Source organism: Trichoderma breve, chromosome 1 (assembly GCF_028502605.1).
Source record: "Trichoderma breve strain T069 chromosome 1, whole genome shotgun sequence".
NCBI lineage: Eukaryota > Fungi > Ascomycota > Sordariomycetes > Hypocreales > Hypocreaceae > Trichoderma > Trichoderma breve.
Window position 1 is genome coordinate 3003583 of NC_079232.1, and position 23543 is coordinate 3027125.

General features: G+C 52.3%; 9 protein-coding genes across 9 annotated transcripts; 5 read left to right on the plus strand and 4 right to left on the minus strand.

Annotated features, from left to right (window-relative positions):
* Positions 1 to 1649: 1649 nt before the first annotated feature.
* On the plus strand, positions 1650 to 1975 carry T069G_00925 (heavy-metal-associated domain-containing protein; the record flags this gene model as incomplete). Its single annotated transcript, XM_056168135.1, has 2 exons — positions 1650 to 1740; positions 1812 to 1975. The coding sequence occupies 2 exons, from the start codon at positions 1650 to 1652 to the stop codon at positions 1973 to 1975; spliced, it is 255 nt and encodes an 84-aa protein (XP_056033451.1).
* Positions 1976 to 5094: 3119 nt separating this feature from the next.
* On the plus strand, positions 5095 to 6235 carry T069G_00926 (alcohol dehydrogenase groES-like domain-containing protein; the record flags this gene model as incomplete). Its single annotated transcript, XM_056168136.1, has 2 exons — positions 5095 to 5155; positions 5235 to 6235. The coding sequence occupies 2 exons, from the start codon at positions 5095 to 5097 to the stop codon at positions 6233 to 6235; spliced, it is 1062 nt and encodes a 353-aa protein (XP_056033452.1).
* Positions 6236 to 6839: 604 nt separating this feature from the next.
* On the minus strand, positions 6840 to 8555 carry T069G_00927 (actin domain-containing protein; the record flags this gene model as incomplete). The annotated part of the gene is made up of 6 exons (XM_056168137.1): positions 6840 to 6905; positions 6968 to 7801; positions 7876 to 7962; positions 8019 to 8296; positions 8370 to 8392; positions 8521 to 8555. The coding sequence occupies 6 exons, from the start codon at positions 8553 to 8555 to the stop codon at positions 6840 to 6842; spliced, it is 1323 nt and encodes a 440-aa protein (XP_056033453.1).
* A 1242-nt stretch (positions 8556 to 9797) lies between these two features.
* T069G_00928 (asparaginase domain-containing protein) lies at positions 9798 to 11822 on the plus strand (the record flags this gene model as incomplete). Its single annotated transcript, XM_056168138.1, has 3 exons — positions 9798 to 9988; positions 10091 to 10290; positions 10369 to 11822. The coding sequence occupies 3 exons, from the start codon at positions 9798 to 9800 to the stop codon at positions 11820 to 11822; spliced, it is 1845 nt and encodes a 614-aa protein (XP_056033454.1).
* A 416-nt stretch (positions 11823 to 12238) lies between these two features.
* Positions 12239 to 13330, minus strand: T069G_00929 (transcription factor tfb4 domain-containing protein; the record flags this gene model as incomplete). The annotated part of the gene is made up of 1 exon (XM_056168139.1): positions 12239 to 13330. One exon carries the CDS (start codon positions 13328 to 13330, stop codon positions 12239 to 12241), a length of 1092 nt encoding a protein of 363 aa, XP_056033455.1.
* Positions 13331 to 14333: 1003 nt separating this feature from the next.
* T069G_00930 (uncharacterized protein) lies at positions 14334 to 15514 on the minus strand (the record flags this gene model as incomplete). The annotated part of the gene is made up of 4 exons (XM_056168140.1): positions 14334 to 14621; positions 14687 to 14767; positions 15053 to 15147; positions 15202 to 15514. The coding sequence occupies 4 exons, from the start codon at positions 15512 to 15514 to the stop codon at positions 14334 to 14336; spliced, it is 777 nt and encodes a 258-aa protein (XP_056033456.1).
* Positions 15515 to 15951: 437 nt separating this feature from the next.
* T069G_00931 (myosin-binding striated muscle assembly central domain-containing protein) lies at positions 15952 to 18137 on the plus strand (the record flags this gene model as incomplete). The annotated part of the gene is made up of 4 exons (XM_056168141.1): positions 15952 to 16587; positions 16663 to 16701; positions 16782 to 17349; positions 17419 to 18137. 4 exons carry the CDS (start codon positions 15952 to 15954, stop codon positions 18135 to 18137), a joined length of 1962 nt encoding a protein of 653 aa, XP_056033457.1.
* A 268-nt stretch (positions 18138 to 18405) lies between these two features.
* On the minus strand, positions 18406 to 20079 carry T069G_00932 (tRNA (Uracil-5-)-methyltransferase domain-containing protein; the record flags this gene model as incomplete). Its single annotated transcript, XM_056168142.1, has 1 exon — positions 18406 to 20079. One exon carries the CDS (start codon positions 20077 to 20079, stop codon positions 18406 to 18408), a length of 1674 nt encoding a protein of 557 aa, XP_056033458.1.
* Positions 20080 to 21325: 1246 nt separating this feature from the next.
* On the plus strand, positions 21326 to 23492 carry T069G_00933 (gamma-glutamyltranspeptidase domain-containing protein; the record flags this gene model as incomplete). The annotated part of the gene is made up of 7 exons (XM_056168143.1): positions 21326 to 21532; positions 21642 to 21966; positions 22024 to 22125; positions 22191 to 22239; positions 22303 to 22358; positions 22420 to 22960; positions 23024 to 23492. 7 exons carry the CDS (start codon positions 21326 to 21328, stop codon positions 23490 to 23492), a joined length of 1749 nt encoding a protein of 582 aa, XP_056033459.1.
* Positions 23493 to 23543: the final 51 nt, after the last annotated feature.

Here is a 23543-nt window from a genome sequence, read left to right on the forward strand (position 1 = left end):
CGGCGGCGATCCTGGTGTCGCAGGAGTTTCTCGACCAGCGGCCGCATCTCAAGGCGCAGGCCGTGGAGATTGCCGGGCAGTGTCTAGCTACGGATGGTGCGAGCGTCTTCTCTCGCAGTGCGATTGACTTGATGGGCTACGAGATGACGCAGCACGCGGTCAAGACGGCGACGGGCGAGGCGGGCATCTCGCCGCGGGACGTACAAGTCGTGGAGCTGCACGACTGCTTCAGCGCAAACGAGATGGTGGCCATTGACGCCCTCGGGCTGAGCGACAAGGGCAAAGCGCACGAGTTGGTGCGCAAGGGCGACATCACGTACGGCGGAAAGTATCTCGTCAACCCGTCCGGAGGGCTCATCTCAAAGGGCCACCCGCTGGGCGCTACGGGCATTGCGCAGTGCGCTGAGCTGGTCTGGCACCTGCGCGGGTGGGCGAACAACCGGAACGCTCCCAAGACGCGATACTGCCTGCAGCATAACCTTGGCCTGGGCGGCGCCGTGGTGGTTACGGTGTACAGACGTGCGGACGGGGGCGTTGCGCCGAAGTTGGATTCGAGGGCGGTTGGGGAGGTGAATGGGCTGGGATACAATCCTGCGGTGGAGGCCAGGGGGTTTACGAAGACGCAGGCGGAGGCGGTGATGAGCAAGAAGGCGAGGAATGATTGGGCGCTGCAGGATACGCTGCAAAAGGTTGAGTCGCGGTTCTAGGAGGTTTGATACTGTGTCTTGATATCTTTCAATGTTGTCTTGCGTGGAGGAGACGATGTATATGTGACTGTGACTGTGTGCTATGTATTAGTGTGCGAATTGTATGTATGACGAGCATCTAGTCTTATGAGTAATGAATACTTTCTGATCCCTTTATGGCAGATCCTGAATTATCACTGGGTAGATATGGTGATGACCGACACATAATTGATCCATTGAATGTCTCCGTGTAAGAGCTGAGACTGAGACAAGTGACGATACGTGAACAGGACCAGGCACAAATGACGCAATCAGGCGAAATGGCCTCAAACGACAATGAATCAAATCCGAATAAAGGGGCAATTACATATCCATACAAACCAACACATCAATTCGTACTCGTAATTCATCTGGCCCCCCTTCCACTATCTTCTCCTATTCATGTTCTCACCAAATACTTTCAATCCAACGCCGTGAGCAAGTTTCACATCCTGCCCCCCCAAAGCTCCGTCTAGCGGGGCGCTTGTTTCCCTCAGCGGTACACTGTACCTACGCAAATCTCCCTCACTACACTCAATTAAGGGCGCCAAACACTTAGACTAGTAAGTATCCGGTACTTGTATTCTAAACCCCCCCTTGGGACGGACAGAGTTACAGCAATAGAGCCCTTCTATTTGGTGTGGCGCAATTCCCGCTTCAGTGACGAGCAGCCTTTTTTTGGTCTTTGGCGATACCCTTTTTTTGACATCTTAGAAGAGCAATTATTAATCGGCCTTCGTGTCATCTGTCAGCCCTTCATAAAGACTCGCTCGCACCTCTTCTTCTTCTTCTGCATCATCCCAAACCACAAGCTATTTACCTACCTCTTTCTTCTTTCGCATCCGTCGCAAAAAGCATTTGGCCTTTTTTATCATCGTTCAGATAAGCCAGATTACAAACCACCACAACAACAAGACAGCAAAAATGGCCGACACGCACACCTACGAGTTCAACGTCACCATGACCTGCGGCGGCTGCTCCGGCGCCATCGACCGCGTGCTCAAGAAGCTTGACGGTATGCTGCTTTCTCTTTTCCTTCTTTTCAGTCGTTTTCTTGGGTGGGACTAACGTTGTGTTGTATTGCAGGCGTCGAGAGCTACGAGGTTTCCCTCGAGAACCAGAGCGCAAAGGTCGTCACTGCGCTGCCCTACGAGACGGTCCTGACGAAGATTGCCAAGACTGGCAAGAAGATTAACTCTGCGACGGCCGATGGTATTGAGAAGTCGATTGAGATTCCCGCTGCTGCGTAGAGGGAGAGGGAGAGCCTAAGACATGAGAGGGTGGTAGAACAGGAGAGAGAGATAGGCGGGGGAGAGGACAGCTTTTTTGCTGCTATTATACGTCAAATATTTGAGCGCTTTGTCTCTTTTTTATTAATGAAATGAAATCACGAGTCCTTTTATGGAGTTTCAAGACTTCGTATTCTGTGTGAGGGATGCGAGGTTCGCCGAGGTGATATGCGAGTGCGTTGTGATGCGTGTTTGTCCATTTGTGTTCTTTCGGATTTGCTGGAGTATGATGCCTAGGTATTGACTGAGAAAAACGAGTCTGTTCGGTTGAGAGGGACAGATATAAGGTGCATACACATATAGTAGGGAACAAGAACAAGGACAGGAACAGAAGAAGAAACAGGAACAGGACGAGTATATCCTGTGGCAACTTCATGCAAGCTCGAAGCCCGCATACCTACTCATTAATCTCGCTGAGAAGGGGAATTTGATGATTTGTAGATCTGCCAGAGAGGGCCATTGGCTACTACTGACCATGTGCCTGGCAAAGGACTCGTAAACCATCTCCATCTCATCCCGCTGCCCGTTGATGCCAACCAATAATCGCATCCCCAACATCCCCAACGCCCGCGAGCTGAAGATGGAAGATCCTCTATCTACAAGGCACCAAATTCTAGGCCTATCTCCCCCGCATTCCGTAAATCTGCCCTCCGCAGAGCCGGACCGTCGACGGCCGGAAACCTAGACGCTTCGTTTCCCCCCAGCCCAGTGCATAAATCACAAAGTCCAGGGTAGTCCAATAATCTGTCGGACTTGCGCCCCAACCCGCACTATGCACCCCGGATTATTTCTACTAGGGAAAGAAAAAGCTGGGGGAAAAAAAGACGAAACAAGCCCCCTCGTCCATACACAAGGGAAGGATAGAAGAATAGGGAAATAGAGCTAATAACAAGAGGGGCATAGTGGCCCGGGAAAGCCCTCCCGGGAAGTGCTGTAGGCTGGATTAGACAGAGATCCGTTCGAGCGAAGAGCTTATCAGGTCCCGCATCCATCGGCGGAACGGGGAGACCTGAGGCATTGACGGGCTTGTTTGCTGGGATGTATTGCTGGGAATGGGGATTGGAAGGATCTTGGTGGCTAGGCAGCTGTTCTTTTTTTGATCTGGATAGGTTGGTTTTCTGGGGAAGAGGAGAGGGTTTGTGGGGGGTTTGTACGACGGCTTCGGGAGAGTTATACCGAGCTGGCTGGCTTGTCATGGGATCTGATCTGGGGCTTGGAGCTGGTGAAATGAAGCAAGCCCTCTGATCTATGTTTAGGAGTGTAGCTTGAGTATCTTTGATTTGAATTGTAGCTTGATACTACTAGTTAGTCAGCCATTGATTGTCTTACTCTCATTCATGAGGTGTCTCTGTTTGTATGCTTGTTTGTTTGTTAGTTGTATCACATATAGTCCTCCTCTGAGCATCTTGCTAGCATCGCAACTCCTATCCTCAGAAACCGGTCACAAGGACAAGCATCGAAGCTGCACGGTAAGCAAATACAGCACTGACTCTATCCCCGTCAAACCCCCTACCTGCAACGTAAGCCGTCAAACCCCACGCCTATCGTGACACTCGGAGATTCGAGGCCTTGCTCTCCTCCTCTTCCTAACCATCCCCGGATTCCACGACGCTACTCTGCATCTAGATAGATTCCCCCCTCCCCTCCCTTCCGCCCTTCGAAACATCGTGGCGTGGAGCCCACTTTTGCCCGTGAGTGCCGCTCAGCATTCTATCTGGCTGTAACTTGTACGTAACTAGATGTTGGATGCATCGGTGGCTGTTCACAGTGGGAAGAAAGAGATACAGCTTGGGCTTGGCGTAAAGTCAAAGCTTTAGCAACGAATAGCTTCCCCTTGTGTAGCTATCTAGGCATCATTGGCTAGCTGTGTATGATGAAGCGGCTTGAGACGCCGGGTATGCAGGAAGAATGGGAAATGATAGGACCAACACTTTGGTTTCTCTTGAAGAATTCCGTTGCACCTAGCGCTGCACACCTTTCTTTTCTTGCTTCATTCTGTATCTTTGTTGGTCGCTCATTGCATGGGGATCTGCGTCGGAGTTGAAGAGTTTGTTGTGATAATACAACATTGACTTGAGTCAACTTACATGAGGTACATTGTATACTGCTGCCCACTTTAGTACAGAGTGACATTGTAAAAGTCGTATAGATGCATGGAAGCAAACCAGGACTGAGAGTGCATCATACTGACTTATACGGCTATGCAATACTTTCCCAATGCAGTAAGAATTGGAGATACTGTGTAAAACAACAATCTTTAGTCTATGAATTTCAATAAAAATATTAATTGAAAACTCGGATTAAAAAAGAGGATAAAAGAGGAACCGGGACAGTGTGACGACACAACAGTCTACAATTGAACACGGGTTTTCTGTGACTCTTCGACAACAAGGATCTGCCCTTAAACGAGACCGGGCGTTCTGCGGGGGCATCGCTCGACGAAAGAAACAATCGAAAAAAAGGGCCAACGGCGCAAATCACGGCCAATTCGACTGCGCGGACATGAGGATGTGGCTTGCTTTTGGCGAGGTGGCATGCCGCATGCATCTGATATGGTTTGATGGCATGATGCGCCATGGCATGACATTTGCTGCGCCGGCGGGGCTTGTTCTGCAGCTTGTTCTAATGCTGCATGGCACCCCCCTGTAGCCCTTCAGTTTCTCCGACGCCGCGCTCAAATCAACCACCAGCCTCGACGGACTACGCGTGCGACGCCGGCTCTGTTTCTGCAATCTAGCATTGGTTGATTGGTATTTTCACTGGGCTTTGATGGGATTGCCACTGTGTGCAGGCGAACGTCACACCAATCATGGCTTCGGTCCGTCCAGCCGAACGACGAACGAGATGGATGCGTCCTATCGGCCATGATATCACTGCCGTACGTGGGATGTAGCTGAGGGCTTCAAGGAGAAACGAGTATAAAGGAGCCGGTTCGTCTCCTGGATTGAACCGTTTCTCTATAGCTTGTCTCTCCAGACTCTCCTCTCAGCATCACATTTCTTCTTGAAAACAGTTTCAATCTCGACTCAATTCCTATTTCCCATCTATTCAATCTACAACTTCAACTCCCAACATCCATCATGGGCAGCATCGATATCCCCTCTGAGCAGTGGGCGCAGATCGTCGAAAAGACCGGTGGACGTACGCTTTCCCCCTTCCAAACCTCCAATTCTTCTTCTTCCTCATCCATTCATCCATTGCTAACATCGTCTCTCTCCAGCCGTCGTCTACAAGAGGATCCCCGTCCAGAAGCCTGGTCCCGATGAGGTCCTCGTCAACATCAAGTACTCTGGCGTCTGCCACACCGATCTCCACGCCATGATGGGCGACTGGCCCCTCGACACCAAGCTGCCCCTCGTCGGCGGCCACGAGGGCGCCGGTGTTGTCGTTGCCCGCGGCGAGCTCGTCAAGGACATTGAGATTGGCGACTACGCCGGCATCAAGTGGCTCAACGGCTCGTGCCTGAGCTGCTCCTACTGCCAGAACAGCGACGAGTCGCTCTGCCACAAGGCCCTGCTCTCCGGCTACACCGTCGACGGAACCTTCCAGGAGTACGCCATCGCAAAGGCCGCCCACGTCGCCCGCATCCCCAAGGAGTGCGACCTCGAGGCCGTCGCCCCCATCCTCTGTGCTGGCATCACCGTCTACAAGGGCCTCAAGGAGTCCAACACCCGGCCCGGCCAGACCGTTGCCGTCGTCGGTGCCGGTGGCGGTCTGGGTAGTATCGCCCTGCAGTACGCAAAGGCCATGGGCCTGCACACCATCGCCATCGACGGCGGCGACGAGAAGCGCGATCTGTGCATGAAGCTCGGCGCCTCCGCCTTTGTCGACTTCACAAAGACAAAGGACCTCGTCGCCGACGTCCGCGCCGCCACAGCAGACGGCGAGGGCCCCCACGCCGCCCTCCTCGTCGCCGCCCAGGAGAAGCCCTTCCAGCAGGCCACCCAGTACCTCCGCTCCAAGGGCGTCCTCGTCTGCATCGGTCTCCCTGCGGGTGCCCAGCTCAGCGCCCCGGTCTTCGACACCGTCATCCGCATGATCACCATCAAGGGCAGCTACGTCGGCAACCGCGCTGATACTGCCGAGGCGCTCGACTTCTTCCGCCGCGGCCTCATCACCGTGCCCTTCAAGACCATTGGCCTGAGCCAGCTGCAGGAGGTGTACACTCTGATGCACGACGGCAAGATTGCCGGCCGTATCGTCGTCGACCCTACGAAATAAACGGGACACGGGAATACATTCTTTCCCATTTATAACTTTTAAATATGAAGAAGAAAAAGCAAAACAAAAGTGATTGGTTTAGATATCATTCTGGGCGACTATAGGCGGGCGGGTGAGTTATTGCGAGTATGGGCGATTGCATGGGCGGTTGGTTGCATGGGCGGGTGCTTGGGCTGTTTCGATATACATGGCGGCGGAGTGTTGTGGGATGTAAAGTATGATTATGACGAGCTTCTTTTCTTTTTGAGTTAATTGATGAGACATGATACAAATACTTGACATCTGTGTGAGAAAATAATCTTCAGTTGTGTGACCAATAGATGTCTGGCTGTGAATAGCTGTTGGTCCCTTGGTACCTGTTATCAGCGTCTTTGCAACGCACTCTCCTCATTGGCCTGCAACCTGTCACTCAATCCTCATGACAGAGTCTTGACAACCTACAATGAATTGCCAAATGACAGAAAGCGACATAAATAACACGCAACTCTCATCACCATAATACACAATATAAGGTGTATATAATGTATATATTTTGTCAAGTACAAAAATCATCTGCCTAGTATCTACCCCGCGCCATATCGTAATCCGCTTATAACACACCCCTCTATGAACCACCAGGGCCACCAAGAAGAGCAAATCTTCGCACAATGCTGGGTCCGTATTCTTGGTACTAAGTCAAATGTTAGCCATGATGCCATTCAAAGATATTTGAACAGGGTATATGTAACGTACCTCCGCCTTGGTGTGGCAGTAAGATCGGAACTCGGGAGTCTGACCGAGCAGACTGCCGCCAAACCAGGGGCCGTGTCGCTGTCTCTTGTGTGTAATAACCTGGACGTCGAGTCCACCGCTGCGGGCACCGCCGCTGCGCTGCTCGCTAGCCTGGATTCTGGCATCCACGAGCAGCTTAATATCTCGCTGCAATCGTCTTCCAAAGTCCTTGTAGAGGGTGCTTCCACCAGAGAGCACAATGTTCTTGTACAGACCTCGTCGAACGTCAATTGGGGACTGCTGAATGACGCCATCCACAACCACGGGAAGCGGGGTCAGGAAATCGGACGTGTAGATCTCGGGGTTGAAGAAGATCTCGGGTGCCAGGAAACGTTCGTAACCGACATCGACAGTAACCTGGCGGCCACCGGGCTGAGTCACTACGTGCTTGGCAAAGCGGCTGCGATCGCGGTCGTATCGGGCGAATTCCTTGACAATGTCGGGGCAGACGTAGCAGTACTCTTCCTTGATCTCCTGGGCTGTCTTCAGGGACGAATCGGGCTCGCCACGGTCTCGGAGAAGAGACTGGACAAAGTACGTAATGTCTCGACCGGCAACGGGAATCGACTTGATCGAAGACCCAATGACATATCCTTCGGCCACGGGGATGACGTGGGTGACACCATCACCGGAGTCGATGACGGTACCGGTCAGCGATCGATCCGAGACCTTGGACGAGGTCCACGAGGCCGCGAGGGCAAGAACGGCTTGTACGGCAATGTACATGCCGGCACAGTTGAAAGACTCAAAGAAGATCTCGGCCGTGTTTTCTCGGTTCTCGGGAGGGTTCAGCGGCTACCGTATCGTTAGCAAATCGGTTCTTGGTCTTCCGTTCCAGCCGGAAGGGGTGTCGTGTGTGGGAAACGTACGGGCTCAGTGAGAAGGAAGTAGTGGTCTTCAGGCTCGACTCGCAGATACTTGAAGATGGAGTTTGACCAAAACCGCTCCATGTGATCCTAGACATCCGTTAGACCATGTTCTCCTTGCAATCTCGTGCTCCTCAGACGCATACCCAGTTCTCAATCTGACCGTGGCGGATGGGATAGTGGAGGCCATATCCGGGCCCGGCCGCAGCGCTAATGGCCTCATCGCCAATATAGTAATCCAAGTCCTCGGTTCCGCGCTTTGAATTCAGGTGGCCGCTGGGACCAGCTCCTCCGGTGAGGAACGAAGGCTTGTTGGCAACGGAGGGACGACCCGATCCTGATCCTCCGGCACCCCCACCAGCTCCGGCCTTGGTCGCAATGGCGGTAGGGAAGACGAACGAAGGGGAATCATTTCCGGCAAAACCTGGCGGGTGAACGAGCACATGTCAGTCGAGTCCAATTCAGGAGACGGGATACGAGGAATGGCGAGATGGTACCTAGCTTGGAGAAGCCCGTGCCGCTGTGAGAGTCTCGAGTTAGCACCTTGAACCAGGCTGTTGTCACGGAAGACAATCGGTGGAACAGTCTAGGGAGAGGAGAGGAGAGGGGGGGCAAGAGGAGAGAGGAGGAGGGCGGAGCATGACTTACTTGTCCATGACAACGGCGGGAGTTTGGTTCGCCATGATTGCAAAAGGTGCTGGCAGCACAGGCAGAAACTCCCAGACTCGTGACGGTGAGGCGTCGAGATAGTTGCAGTCGGGAGAGCGAAGCAATGGAGCGTCGACAGCTGGACTCTAGGGACAAGTGGGGAGAGATGAATGGGAGTGGCACGTACGTAACGTGCCTTAGCTTCCATAGGATCAATGCTCAGCTAATTCTAGGCACGCTGTTAGTGAGCGAGACCGCTAAACCACAGCAGCTCCAGTTGCTCTGACGAATCTCACCAGCCCCGCCAGCTACCGCGCGGCTGGGGTTTATGTGCTTAAGGGGGGTTTTGTGGGGAGCTGCCAGATCAAAGGTTCCGACGTCATGCTGCGAATAGCTTCGCTTTTTGGAGCATCCAATGATACATACGCATCTTGGGCACTCTGTACGCATTGCGACTTGGGAGTTTTGGTTTCGGTCACGCAATCTGAAAAGCTGCAGTTTCTGCTTGAATCCCTAATTGGCTGTTTGTCTGCTACATTCTGCATCAGTGAATTAATGCCTTCTCATGCAAGATACAGATTGACACTCGTATATCTCGGGACTGTTTGCTGAGATGCACTTTTTGGTCACGAAATAAATAGACCCGAACCGTACTATGAGGATCTACAGAAGCAACACAAGCCAGGTGGAAAAATACATTCAGCAAACTCAAGCTTCCTCTTGATATATAAGGAAGGCGTCGCCTACATAAATCTCAACTATATAATGCTCTCTCAAGCCACTGCCTCCCACTGTGGCCTCCTGACGGTCTAAGACGACTGCTTTGGCTCGATATCGACACTCTTTCTTGAATCCGCCTGCCATTTTCACAGTGTATCCAGATACTTAGAAAGCTCCCAGCTTTTGAGGGTTCAGAACGTTCGCAGTACCAGCTTTCTTCGCCTGCCGCGTGCGTGCTCTATACAAAATTTTCTCGGCTATCTCTGTTGAAAAGCGACTGCGCTCTGTAGGCTGGCAGAACAAAAGGCGGTGGCTTTGTCTCGTGCTGAGAGCAATTCCTCTGCACGCACCTAAAAAGTCCAAAAACTTCAACACTTCCTAGATTTTATTCCTTTTACTCTCTTACTCTCTCCGTTCCCTCTTAGAGGGGCCGATCTGATTGTCCTAGCCCGCCTTCTTTCGCTCCTTTTCCCCAATTATCAATACTGTCTCTTGTTCTCACAGTTTTCTGGACAGCTCTTCCGTATACTTTCTATACGAGACCTCGCACCCAAAGCATGAGCAGCGGCTGTGACCATGAAGTTTCCTCCATGATGGCTGACAACACATACGGAACTGATGGTGCACTCGATCGCGTTCTCGGCTTCGGTCAGAAACAGCTCAAGAGTGTTCCGGCAATTTTTATCCATGCTGGAGCGGGTTTTCATAGTCACCAAAACGAACATGTTCATCTTGAGGCTTGCGTGGCGTAAGGCATCCTTTCTTCCTTTGGGTTTCTCTCCGAGCTTTCTCTCGAATCCCCCCATTTGATTTCCACTCTAATGTGCTAACTCGGTGCATCATCCGATAGGGCCTGCGAGATGGGCATGAAATTCTTAAAAGCTGGCGCCACTGCTACCGAGGCCGTCGAAGTTGCTCTTCGCATCCTCGAGGACAAAGAGATAACGAATGCAGGCTACGGCTCCAATTTATCCATTGATGGCATCGTCGAGTGCGATGCAACAATCGTTGATCATCTAGGACGCAGCGGTGCCTGTGGAGCTGTTCCAAGTCAGTTAATTGTACCATCTATATAGCTCAACACAAACGACGTCCATCAAGTCCAACTAACAAGGCTGCTTCTAATAGACATCCGAAACCCCATTTCATTGGCGAAGCTCATCCTAGACACGAGCAACAAACCCCTGAGCCTCCGCCGGGTTCCCCCAAACGCTCTTGTTGGCGAGGGAGCAAGACTCTTTGCTGAGGAACACGGCATGGCAACCTTTACCAATGAGTATCTCGTCTCAAAAAACTCCAGGGACCGCTTTCTACGATGGCAGGAGGACCTGAAGAGAGCTGATGTCAAGCCGAAAGATGCAAAAGGCGGTTTTGCTGCTAGCCCAATCAACATGAGCTGCGCTCCGTGTCAATACGATACAATGGCAGTAACAGATCCTCATAAAAGCTTTCCTCGGGATCATACCGCAGCAATCCTGGCCGGCACGTGGAACGAAGGACAACCGGATTCTCCTTGTGTTGGCACGCCTATTCCCGATGCTAGTAACATCTCTGAACCTCCAGCGTACCCGACAACATATGCTCGGGCTCTGGCTTCAACCCCAACGAATTCTCCGAGAAACCTCATGCGACCAACGTCGAGTGTGCTACTGCAGACGACATCTGCCGCTCTAACGGGTGATATGAGCCCGATGCTTTCACCCAACCGCCCAAAACGATACCATAGAAACACCAACCAAGGTGGCCACGGGAACGGCGTGAGCATTGGCTCCCCTCGAGATGAGGCCAAACAGACGCAAAAGTCTGGAGGAGCGACTTTCGATGGCTTGGAGCCCCCTGGGGATCTCGACAAGCTCCATGAGGTTTCGAACAACCCCGATGAAGACCAATTCCAACAAGAGGACGAAGCTGTCGTAAGTATTCGCGGTCTTAAGCGTCCGCTTAGCGTATCAAATGAAAACGAGGATTCAATCACGCAAACAGCAAAGCGCCAGCTCCAGTCTGGTAGCTCTGAAGAGGATTCGGTCACGGACACTATTGGTGCTATTGCAATTGATGATAGGGGCCACATTGCAGCAGGATCCTCATCTGGCGGTATTGGAATGAAACATCGGGGCCGCCTAGGACCAGCAGCCCTCGTCGGCATTGGGACGGCCGTTGTGCCTTGTGCCGAAGACGACAACGATAATCTCACGGTTGCGGCTGTAACGAGCGGCACGGGAGAACATATGGCCACCACGATGGCTTCCCAAAGGTGTGCTGAACGTCTCTATCATGGGACGCGTCGCGGTCCAGCCGGCATCGACGTTCAGGACGACGACGAAGATGCCATTATGGAATCTTTTATAGCTAAGGACTTTATGGATCACCCTGGGGTGAAAAATTGTCATTCCGCGGGTGCCATCGGCATCATGGCCGTCAAGAAGAACCGGAACGGCTATTATCTATACTTTGCCCACAATACAGACTCCTTTGCCCTGGCATCCATGGGCGGGCTAGAAAGAGAGCCGCGATGTGTCATGTCACGACTCCCCGACGGTGCTAAGATTGCAAAAGGTGGGCGCAAAGTTCGACTGGACTAAGGAGCTAGCAAAGGAAGAAATACGCTTCTATTACTTGGCATGTCAGGTTCTACCAGGCTGGAGGAGGGAATTGCAAGAGTAGAATGGCATTATGCTCCGTCTGTCTCTCCATCTTCATGTACTTCATTTCTCTCCTGATATTTGTACCTGGTACTCTCTTTGTATGATATTCGTATAGTGATTATCCCCCTCTAGTCCTATATAGACATCTTTTTGTTTCCAGAACTCCCATGTCTTTTACCCAAAGCTATTATTGCAAGCTGCCCTCGGCTGATACTCACTGTTACACCAGCTCGGGCATCAATACAAGACTGTCTGAAACTTCCATCCTGCATTACAGCTCAAACTCGCAGACAGCCATTTTTTTTCATGTAATCACAAAATATGTCTTGTTCCTCTCTCCTCAAATGAAATGCTCATGGTTTCGGCGTCCCTGTGGCACTCCCTGTCTCCTCACGCCCGCTACCGTTGGTAATCTTCTTCTTCTTCTTCTTTTTCCGAGGCATAACGGCAGGCTTCGCTCCGTAATTACCTAGAGCAAGCACAGTTCCGCATGTGAGACACTCGGCGTTCTCTGGTGGTTCGCAGAATATGCTGAGGCACACTGAGCAGACAAAGCCGGTGTCGACGACCTTGCCGTGGCAAAAGCAAGCAGTACGGAAGTCGACAGTATCGTGAGTCGGTGTGATGAGGTCCCCACGGGCCTCGGTATCGGGGATCAGACCAAACATGAGGTAGGTCAGTAAACCCTTGGGATTGGAGGCTTTGAGGAAGATGCCGTTTGTGTTGAAGCAAGCTTGCTGGAGGAACGTCGAGTCTCCGGCAAGAGAAATGGTGTCAATGGCAACCTGGTTATGGGCGGCGGCAAAGACGGCGTTCATGGTGGGGATGTATTGGGAGGGTTCGGAGTCAGAGACGGAGATGACGACGATTCGGCCTTTGACGGGAGGAGGGGCGGTGGAGTTGACGGGGGCGGCATTGGAGATGGTGGTGTCTGATGAGCTTAGAGCCTGTGCGGCCTTGTTGATGCGACAGAGGGCGAGCGTCAGGGCTCCAGAGAGTTGTGTTGTTACCTGGTCGAGGTCTTGCACGGTTGTCTCTGCCATGAGCGTCTGGATGGACGAGAAGACGGAGGATTCGATCTGCGCGAACTGAGGGTACTTGTTGGCCGAGGCTGAGGGGGCATTCGTCTCAGCTGGCACATCCTGCATCTGAACATCCCCTGAATGATCCTTTGCTGCCGTGGTAGTTGATGGGCTCTGAGAAGTGGGATACAGCCATACGGCGCGGTTCACGTGTGCGGCGATGACGGCGACCTGGTTGGTGTTGCTAAAGGCCAGATGGGCATTGACGAAGACGAGGATGTTGGAGATGGCCTGGGCGAGGGAGAGGGATGAGTCGAGAGCGGCCCAGGCGCGTGGGTTTGTGTCGAGGACGATGGAGAGGAGGGAGGGAGAATTGTCGGCCGCGGTGACCTCGTAGTGCTCCGAGACGTCGACGGCATCCATGATGACGGGTGGATGAGCTGGACGTAGGCTAACGGAGACAGCTACGAGGCCTGTTTAAGATGATGGGGAGAGGAGGAAATGGTTCAGCTCGTTTGGATGTCGAATTTGGTTCGTGAATGGAAGAATGGTCTCGGTGGAATCGTTGGGCCAAGGCGAAATAGATAGATAGATGGAAGAGAGATGTGCAAAAGAAGACGCGAAGATGGAGACGCGGTTGTCGTCTCTAGAGCTGATACACGAGAATTGCAATTTGATGGAATAGTTGGAGCTCAACAAGCAGAGCTAATAAAGATGTTCATGGCATGTTCGGGTGAGGCTAGAAACTAGCAGCTGCAAGACGCAGCTCCGTCATTGACAAGGCTGACTTTGAGACCAAAAAAAGAAGACCTAGACCGGGATGGCACGGCTTTTGGCGAGAGACAACGCCAAGGCACGTGACTGGACGACTGCATATTAATCAAGGTGCTTCTCGCGAGGCATCCATGGAATATTTCAGTATACATAGACACTTTACATACACTAGACAGTCTGCAGTTTTGTCTTATAATCTCTTCAAATTGTTAAAGTGGTGGAAATGGCGGAAGCAGGAGACGGAGATCCAATTACCAGACTGGTGAGCTTATAATACGACAGTGATCATGCAGTGTGGAGATGTGCTAAAGCTTAGGTACTTGGCTGGTATTTAGGTGAAATCCGCTATAAGCCTGCAGATCCCTAAAGAGGTCTTTAAGCATCTCAAGAAGCCGTCTTTTTATTCCATTATCCCGGATAATGACATGGATCGAGTGATTCATTTTAACGCCTGCGAACAAGTCGAGTTCTATTGGGAATCGGAGCTTGGGTCGGATGTGCCCGTTCTGCATCAAACCTCCTATTCACACCCTCATCTAATTCCATCTTCCAGCCCTTCATCGCATAAATATCATTCAATGGAATGATCCACTATACCCATCTCAGCCACGCTGCGTTATATCTTGGAAATTTCAGCATCCTGTTTAGCTAACTAAACATTTATTAGCATCTTCCTTTCCAGGATTGACCACAAATCAGTGGATCCATCTCGCCGTAGATTCAATGGATCGTCCAAGGAGTTGTCCAATTCATCCTCAATCTTCCGCCCAATACCACTTACTTGGAGGATTTCGCCAATTCGGTAATGCGTCTTCAAGAAGTCTTTAGCGGGTAAAGGCAGTTGATGATCGTGGGATATGAATTGAACATACTCCCGGTCTGTTGGGATGCCTGAGGGAAGACCTATGCCATCAAGTGAGCGAATATGGTATGTATTGTCCTAGAATAACGAATGAGGTTAGTTTATGCGCGGAACAATGTCATTTGTCGATAATAGAAACATACTTCGTCCATAGGCCATAATCCGATTGAGTACTCCCCAAACGCTGCGTGAAGGGAGTTGTCCATAATCATTACATTCCCATACTGATTGACAGAGTCAGTATTGATTTTGCCTCTTAGAGCAGGAAAGTATCTGTGGAGCGCCGTCCAAATAATTGCTTTATTACGCGTCTCAGCGACCCTTGTCTCATCGAAGTCACTAAGTGCGAATGGGAGAATGTGGGCGCATTGAGTTACGGTTGCCCGCTTGCCCGCCGGCATAATGACACTCCTATTTCTAACGGATGACCGGTCGTAGTAGCCTGAGATGGCGCAGCGAAAGCCTTCCCGCTTAAGGCAATTTATTTTAAGCCTTGTTTGGTTCCGTACAGATGGTTCAATTTCAGTCATGGCCAATTCAATTTGTTCTATTAGTAGTGGGTTGCTTGGCGCAGTGACTGGCTGTTTGCCGCCCGCTAGCTTCACTGCGAAAACGTTAGTAAACCACTTTAAGAAAAAGCAATTGATTCTGGCCTTACTAGGTTTTAGGATTGCGTCGACAAGGTGGTCCCGTAGCGTACGTAAATTCTCGCTGGTGATTATATCACTTATTAAAGCCGTCTGGCCCTCTTTCGGCAGCTTCTCAAGAAAAAGTCGAAGCACTGGAGCTGTATCATCACTTGGAGAAACACGCTGGTAATCTTCAACCAAAGTTTTGGCTCTCTGGCGAGCGGTTTCAAATTCATCTGGATTCGAGAGAGCTGAGGATAATTCTTCGGATAATCGCGCTGGATTCTCCGTTATGAGAGCCAGTGCTTGGAGAGGGTCGGTCCAGACATATGGGGGTGCCATTTTGGATGGTTGTGGATGGAGATGCTGTTTTTGCAGGGATTGTGTGGAGAGAGAAGGAAGGGAGAATATTGCGCCAACCAGGTCGCTAACACAAACGGTGACGCCAGTAGGTGGGGTTGAAGTATCGACTATCGGGAGTGGGGCAGACACAGAGGTTGGAGCTTCATTTTTATCAGCTAAACCTGCGTATCTTATCTTTTTCTCCGGGGGGAACAGCTTGTGGCCTGTGACGTTTCGATAGAGTCGATCCATTCTCCATTCTCCAACTTGTTTCTTCCTTATTCCAACATCTAGTTGAGATTCATCCATACATCCCACTCCAAGGAGCATTGGCATTAGACGATAAATGCATGCCCAAGCCGGAGCCTGGCTTTGATTGACCCTATTTCAGATACAGACACAGACACAGACACGACCTGAAACAGATCTTCTCCAAGATGGCGACTGTGGCTCAGACGCTTCAAAGCTCGGGCCCGGCCGCGTCCCTGGAGGACCAGACGCTGCTCATCTTTGCGCGGCTCATGGAAGGCGGCCAGGAGGATGAAGAGACCGTTAGAGACCTGGACGCGTTGACCAAGCTGCTCAATGATGATGCCAATGCCCAGCAGAAGAACAAGGAGCACAAGTCCATCTGCAAGCTCATCGATAGCGATTGCGTCGACACCATCCTGTGCTATCTGGACATGCGCCAGCCCGAGATTGTCCGCGGCCACGCTACTCTGACGACATCGGCCTACCTGAGGGCTGCCGACGAGCAAGGCTCCAAGAATTTGTCTGCTTTTTTCTTTGATCGAGTCAAGAGAGGCACATACGATGACTACATCGTGGCCTTTTGCGTTGCGGCGGCCATCTTCCCCATTGTTCCGGATCTCTCCGCCGAGCTGTTTCTCAATGAAGGTTTTCTCGTTTCACTGGGCCCCCTGATGAGGAGGAAGTGGAAGAGCAGAAAGGTGGAGACTGCGTGCTTGGAGATGCTCAACGCTTCTTGCATGAACTCTGCGTGTCGAGAAGCCATTCAAAAGTACTGCGTCGAGTGGCTCGAGGAGGTGGTTGACCAGGATCTAGATGGAGAGGTTCGCAGTATGAATGCGGACCCCAACGTCCATAGCGAGGGCGGATCCATTAACATGAGGAAGCATTCCGAGCAGGTTCAGCACCTGGCTGCCGTCATTTTGGCCAAGCTTAGGGTGAGAAATTGACCCCATCTTTACACCTTTGGCGCAACAAAAGCTTGTGATTGTTTATGGCTGACTGACTCAGAATGAAGGTCGTGCCGTCGAACCCGGCGACGAAGGATCCAAATCAACCTAGGATCGAGACAGCGGTAACGAGCATTGAAGATTTATCCGGCATGTTTACCAAGATGATTTTGCGCGACGAGGATCACGGAAGACAGCATTCTATAGAAGGCCTTGCCTATGCATCTCTTCAACCAAAGATTAAGGAGTCAATCATTAACAACCCCGAACTACTAAAAAAACTCGTCAAAACCCTCAAGGACGCACCACCCCGATCCCCAATGACCTATGGAGCTCTTAGCATCTTTCTCAACCTAACCCGATATCGACCCTCTCTTACTGAAGAGGAGAAGAAGATGTCGCAACTCAAGGCTTACGCGGACGCAGCTGGCAAGTTGGCCCCCCCAGACGCTCTAGATGACGATGATCACGTCTCCAAGAGGTGCAAGGCTGTCTTTGATGTCGGCCTCACTCCTGTTCTCGTTACACACAGCAAAAACGGATCACCAGCATCAATAACTATTATTATATCCATCATTCACTCATTCGCAATGACAAAGGCGCTTCGTGGCCCCCTGGCTCAGCAGGGAGCCCTCAGTATGCTATTGGCCGCATGGACGGCTCTTCCAGAAACCGAAGCGACTGGCCGCCGCATGGCCGCACAAGCAATTGCTCGCATCCTCATCAGCACCAATCCTACTCTTGTATTCGGTGGCAATCGTTCCAGCTCAGCCATTGCTGCTATACGACCCCTAGCCTCTATTCTCCCCCCTGATCCCGCGGCTGACAGACGAGACTTGCTTCCAACCTTTGAGGGGCTCATGGCACTTACCAACTTGGCTTCGATGGAAGATGAAGAGATTCCTCGTTCCATTATAAGTATCGCATGGGGCCAGATCGAGGAGCAGATGCTGTCTTCCAACGACCGCGTGTCTCAAGCAGCAGTTGAGCTGGTTTGTAATCTGATGCAAGCACCAGAAGGCATAGCGCTTTACGCAGATGGCAATCCACAAGCCAAGAACCGAATCCACATTCTCTTAGCATTAGCAGACGCTGAAGATGCAGGCACGCGCAGCGCAGCAGGTGGTGCTCTGGCTTCCTTGACAGGCTACGAGAGCGTGGCGAAGCTGGTACTGCAAAGAGAGGGGGGCATCAAGGTCATTCTCGGCATGTGCATAGATGAAGATGAGGGGCTGCGGCATAGAGGCGTGGTTACGCTCTACAACATGGTCGCAGGGGATGTGGAAGTCTGCCAGCTCGCAAGGGAAAAGGTCAAGGAGGCGGATGGAATCGAGGCGCTGAAGGAATCCCTCAAGTTGACTAGGAGGCCGGAGGTTCTGCAGCTTACGGTTGAGACTTTGAAGGCGCTTTTGGGACAGGAGTAGTGTGCATGGGAGGAGCATCTCTCGCGTTTCTCGTTGTTTTGTTTTTTCCCTCCTGTTAGTGGAATTGCATTTGATAGCTTTTATAGGCATTATTATTTAAATCAAGTTGGGCATTGCAAGACCCCCTGGGTTCTCTTTCTTTCTCTCATATATATACATTCACTATGACCATGTCTATATGCGTACTGGAGCAAACTGCATCACCAATGTGAGTGGAATAAAGGAGTCGAATGAGAAAACTTTTGCCATATCCTTTCTATAAAAATCCCTAATTGTCTACCCTGTTCAAAACAGCAACGCCTTCAACATGACCCGTCTGGGGAAAGAAATCAAACCCCCTCAAACTCTCAATCTCATACCTCTTGCCCCCCCCCTCGCCCCTAACCAAGACGCCCACGTCCCGCGCCTGCGTATGCACATTACAACTAACGTACACAACCCTCCTGGGCCCGAAGCGGCGCAACTGTCCGAGGAAATCCGCGTCGCAGCCCTTGCGCGGGGGGTCGAGGATGACGGTGGTCTCGTCGGGGTTGTACGTCACGCTCTTGAAGAGCTCGCCGGCGTCGGCGGCGATGAACTTGCAGCGGTCCTCGCCGAGGCCGTTGAGGGCGGCGTTTTGGCGCGCGGAGGCGATGGAGTCGGCGGCGATGTCGATGCCGGTGGAGTGCTGGAAGACGGAGGCGAGGGTGATTGTGAAGAGGCCCGAGCCGGAGTAGGCGTCGATGAGGTACTTGATGTCGGAGGAGGAGGATGAGGAAGGGGGCAGGACGTGCTGCTTGATGTAGTCTGTGAAGACGGGCAGGATGGAGTTGTTGTTTTGGAAGAAGGAGCCCGCGGGGTTCGTGAAGTGGTGGTCTCGGATGTATTCGTGCGTGGTGGCCTTGGAGTCGGTCTCACATGTCTTGATGTCGATGCCAAACTCGCTGTCGTTGCGGACGGTGAAAGGGGGAAGGTTGTCCGCGGCGGGGGCGGCGTCATCGCCAGAAGCGTCGACGGGATGGCGCTGGGTGTTTTCTCGCAGCAGGATCGTCGCGCCTCGCTGGTACTCGCCGAATTCCTTCTGCATCCTCTCCCGCTCGCGCTTCATGCCCAGCCGGACGACGTCGGTGCCGATGGGGCAGTCCTCAATGTCCATGACCTTGCGCTGGCCCTTTTTCATGAAGCCAATGTCGGGACAGCTCTCGAACTGAGGCTTGGGGCCACCCTTGTTCCTCTTATGCGGACGAAACCCCGGAGGCCCGTCAAAGTGAGGCGTCAGCTTCGTGCGGTAGCCGTACTGCAGCGGGCTGCCGATGGTGTCGAGGATGGCGGGTACCAGCTCTGCGGGAAGGTTGGCGAAGTTCTGGAAGGCCTTGTCGACAATCCTGCGCTTGCGGCGGAGCTGCTCGGCGTAGTCGAGCATCTGGAACTGGCAGCCGCCGCAGGTGCCAAAGTACTTGCACTGGATGCGGGAGTCGTCGCGCAGCGGAGAGGGCTTGACGATGGAGATGAAGTCGGCGACGGTCTGGTTCTCGCGCCGCAGATGGCGGAACACCTTGACTTTGGCGATGTCGCCGGGTACGGTAAAGGGCACGACGTATACCTGGTTGGAGCCGGCCCTCATGGCGAGGCCATCGCCAGTGGAGGAAAGCTCCAGGACTTCGACTTCGGTCTCGGTTCCTTCAGCTGGCAGGTCTTCTTGCGTCTCGGTAGCTTCGCTGTCGGCGGGGGTATCGGCTTCGGATCTCCGTGACGCTAGCAGTGCTTCGATATCGTATCGCAAGACTTCCTCTGAAGACCCTTCGGTGATGTTCTTTTCTCTCTTTGTCTTCTTCTGCTTCCAGCTGCGATTGTTGCCGCCGGGATTGGGCCGCTTGGGCCTGTTGCCATTGGCGCCATTGCTACTCGTCTGGGGCGCGGCTGAAGGGGCTGAAGGGGCCGCAGAAGCTTGAGCGGTCGCCATGAATGCCGACGGACGAAGAAAGCGGATGGGCGGTGGTCTTAGTCGGCAAGGCTGGAGGACGAGGCTAGCGATGGTGGGATACGATGAGAACGGCCGTATCAGGTTTCTCATAGACGATGCCGAAACCCCGTAGCAATTGAGAAATGACGGATAGTACAAGACGCTCAGATGGCCTGGAGCTATAAAATTGGCTTGTATCGTCTCAATGCGCTACCGATGGCTTCATCTACTGAGTCGAGTTTCTGTAGAAAGTTTGCCTTTGCATCCGCGAAGAAAAAAAAAACATGCAACCAAAAAAAAGTTACTTGATATGGAAGTCCCTGCGCTCCGTACATGGTAGACGAGCTGCAATCCACTGTCTCTGATTGGCTGCCGCCGCGATAAGACGTGCGGCATGGCTGATAGGCGGTCACAGGGGACTCCGAGCCTATTTTGGCACTAACTTCTGGGCCTTTTTGGGCGTCACGAGGGCACTGGCAAAGCCATCTCAGCGGGAAAGCATGGCTTTGGATCCAGCTGACTGGCAGATGCGGAGCCGGACGGTCCACATGTGGCAGCCAACGATTTTTGGGGGAAAAAGGGAAGGGGAGTGAGTTCGTGCTTCTGGGGCTGGTTGAGGTGATGAGGCCGATTCTACAGGAATGAGAATCCGATAATACTATGGCGGTGTCTGCTTTCTTTTACATAGTAAGCTGAGGCTCGGGTTACTGTTACTCCTGTCTTCAACCACAGGATCGTGTTTAGTCATTTGTTTCACCGGTTTGGACCTCGTGGTGCCTCTTCGTGTTGCACAACAACGCCAGTCAGTTTCTTGTAAGTGAGTGAGTTGAGTTGTGCCGCACCGCGCTTATTAAGTGGTCCGAATCAATCCGACGAATCTGTTGCTGGAGATAACAGACGCCCTGCCGGCGATTATGTACATACCCCGGGTCTCCTGAATATCATCCTTGGAATCACTTGTCCGGCCGGTTTCTCCATTAATAATTAATAAACGGTACTAGTCCATACTGTTAGCAAACGCGCACGCCGACGTCCCGGAGCAGACGCCGACCACCCATCCTTTCCTTTCCTTTGTGCAACTCCCAACATGAGTGAGTAACATCCCCGATTTTCTTCTTATCTTTCATTCATCTTCCTCCCTCCATCTTTCACAATATCGTCTCTATTAATAAGACGACTTACTTTCTTCTTTATATTCTTATAATACATTTATCTGCTCTCATCTCTTGCCGCCTATTGACTTACGATGTGGATAGAATCGCCGGCTGTTCGCGGCCCCCGGCTTCTGGGATCGCTGCTCCTGGCCCTCACGCTTCCCTCTGCCATCACTGTCCAGGCGGCTGCCATACAGCAGGAGATAATCTTCCAAAAAGAAACACCAGGACATGTCGGCGGCGTCGCCAGTGAGAGCAGAGAATGCAGCGCCATAGGCAGAGATTTGCTGGCTAGAGGGGTATGTCGCGTGCTAAGACTACATCTTATGATTGCGAAGATGTCTCATCCGGATCATCATCATCACCATCACCATCGGCAAACTAACCATTTTTTATTTCTTCATTTAGGGTAATGCCATCGATGCCTTGGTCGGCACAACATTCTGTGTTGGCGTTATTGGCATGTATCACTCAGGCATCGGCGGCGGAGGCTTTGCCGTGGTCCGCGATGCCAACGGCGAGTATGAGGCCATCGACTTCAGAGAAGCTGCGCCAGCCGCGGCCTTTGAGGACATGTACAAGAACAACGCAAGCGCAAGCATCCGCGGCGGCCTTGCTGTCGGCGTCCCCAGCGAGATCAAGGGGCTCGAGTACATGCACACAAAGTACGGCGTCCTCCCCTGGAAGACAGTCATGCAGGGCGCCATCCATGTGGCTCGTAATGGATTCCGAGGTAAGTTCTGCTCCCCTGAAAAATTTTAACGTGTGAGTGCTGATTGGGTGGCGATAGTCTCTAGCGATCTTGTACGGTACATGAGTAGCACGTTCAAGGCGGACGGAGGGACTTTTCTCACAAAGGACCCCAACTGGGCTGCGGACTTTGCCCCTGACGGTGCGTCTAGAAAACTTGAATCTTCTTTTTGTGAGATGATCTAGACGCAAACTAACTTGTTCTAGGGGATTTGGTCAAAGAAGGTGCCTGGATGACGCGGAAACGCTACGCAGAGTAAGCCAGCCACTCGTTCCTTGGACCGTTAAGCTTCGGATAGAATGCTTACCCATCTTCTAGCACCCTTGAGAAGGTTTCCAAGCATGGCTCTGAAATATTTTATTCCGGAGAAATAGGTAAGCCTCCATCTTACATGTGCCGCTGTAAAGCTTCTAATAACTAATCTATCACGTATAGCCGAGACCATTGTCGACTATGTTCGACGCACCGGCGGGACAATGACCCTCGACGATATGACGAATTACAAGGTCGTCATCCGTCCCGTTCACAATGTGACTTATCGAGGCCTCACTCTCCACGGCATTGGTTCCCCCGCCGGCGGCGCCGTCAGTCTCCAGATCCTCAAAATCATGGAGCGCTATGACTCGGAAGACTGGGCTGACCAAGACCTGTCTCGCCATCGCCTCACCGAAGCCATGCGCTTTGCGTACGCCGCCCGAATCAGCCTCGGCGATCCAGAGTTTGTAGATGCCGACGTGGAGGGTTTTGAAAAGGAGATGCTCGACCCGAAGAACATTGATGCCATTCACGAGAGGATCTGGGATAATCAGACACATCCTACAAAGTACTACAACCCGGAGGACTTTTATGTACCTGAGAACCATGGCACCTCGCACATTGTGGCTGCTGACAAGTCTGGTATGGCCGTCTCCTTGACGACGACTGTCAATCTCCTTTTCGGAGCCCAAATCGTCGAACCTGAAACCGGCATCATCCTGTAAGTCTCTCCCTTTCCGTGGAATCCATTTCCATGATTTCGGAACTGACATGTCACTCCCAGAAACAATGAAATGAACGACTTCTCCATCCCGGGAGTCAGCAACGAATTCGGCTTCGCCCCCTCCGTAGCAAACTACATCCGCCCCGGCAAACGCCCTCTCTCCTCCATCACCCCCATCATCGCCGCCTTCCCCAACGGCACCCTCTACGCCGCCATCGGCGCCGCCGGCGGCTCCCGAATCATCTCCGCCACAGCCCAAGTCCTCTGGCACGTCCTCGATGACCACGACGCCACTCTAGCAGGTGCTCTGCAGCGACCGCGTCTTCACGATCAGCTCATGCCGAATACTGTCCTGCTGGAAGAAATGTTCGATGATGAAGTAGCTTTGGGATTGGAGAAGAGGGGCCACAACGTGACTTGGGCTCGGCCGGGCTTGAGCTCCGTACAGGCCGTCAGGAGATTCACCGACGGTGTGTTTGAGGCGGCGGGCGAGCCGAGACAGAAGAACAGCGCGGGATACACACTGTAGAAGGGGGAACGGAGTTTTATGAAAGGGAGCGTATAGGTATGGGTCAATGAA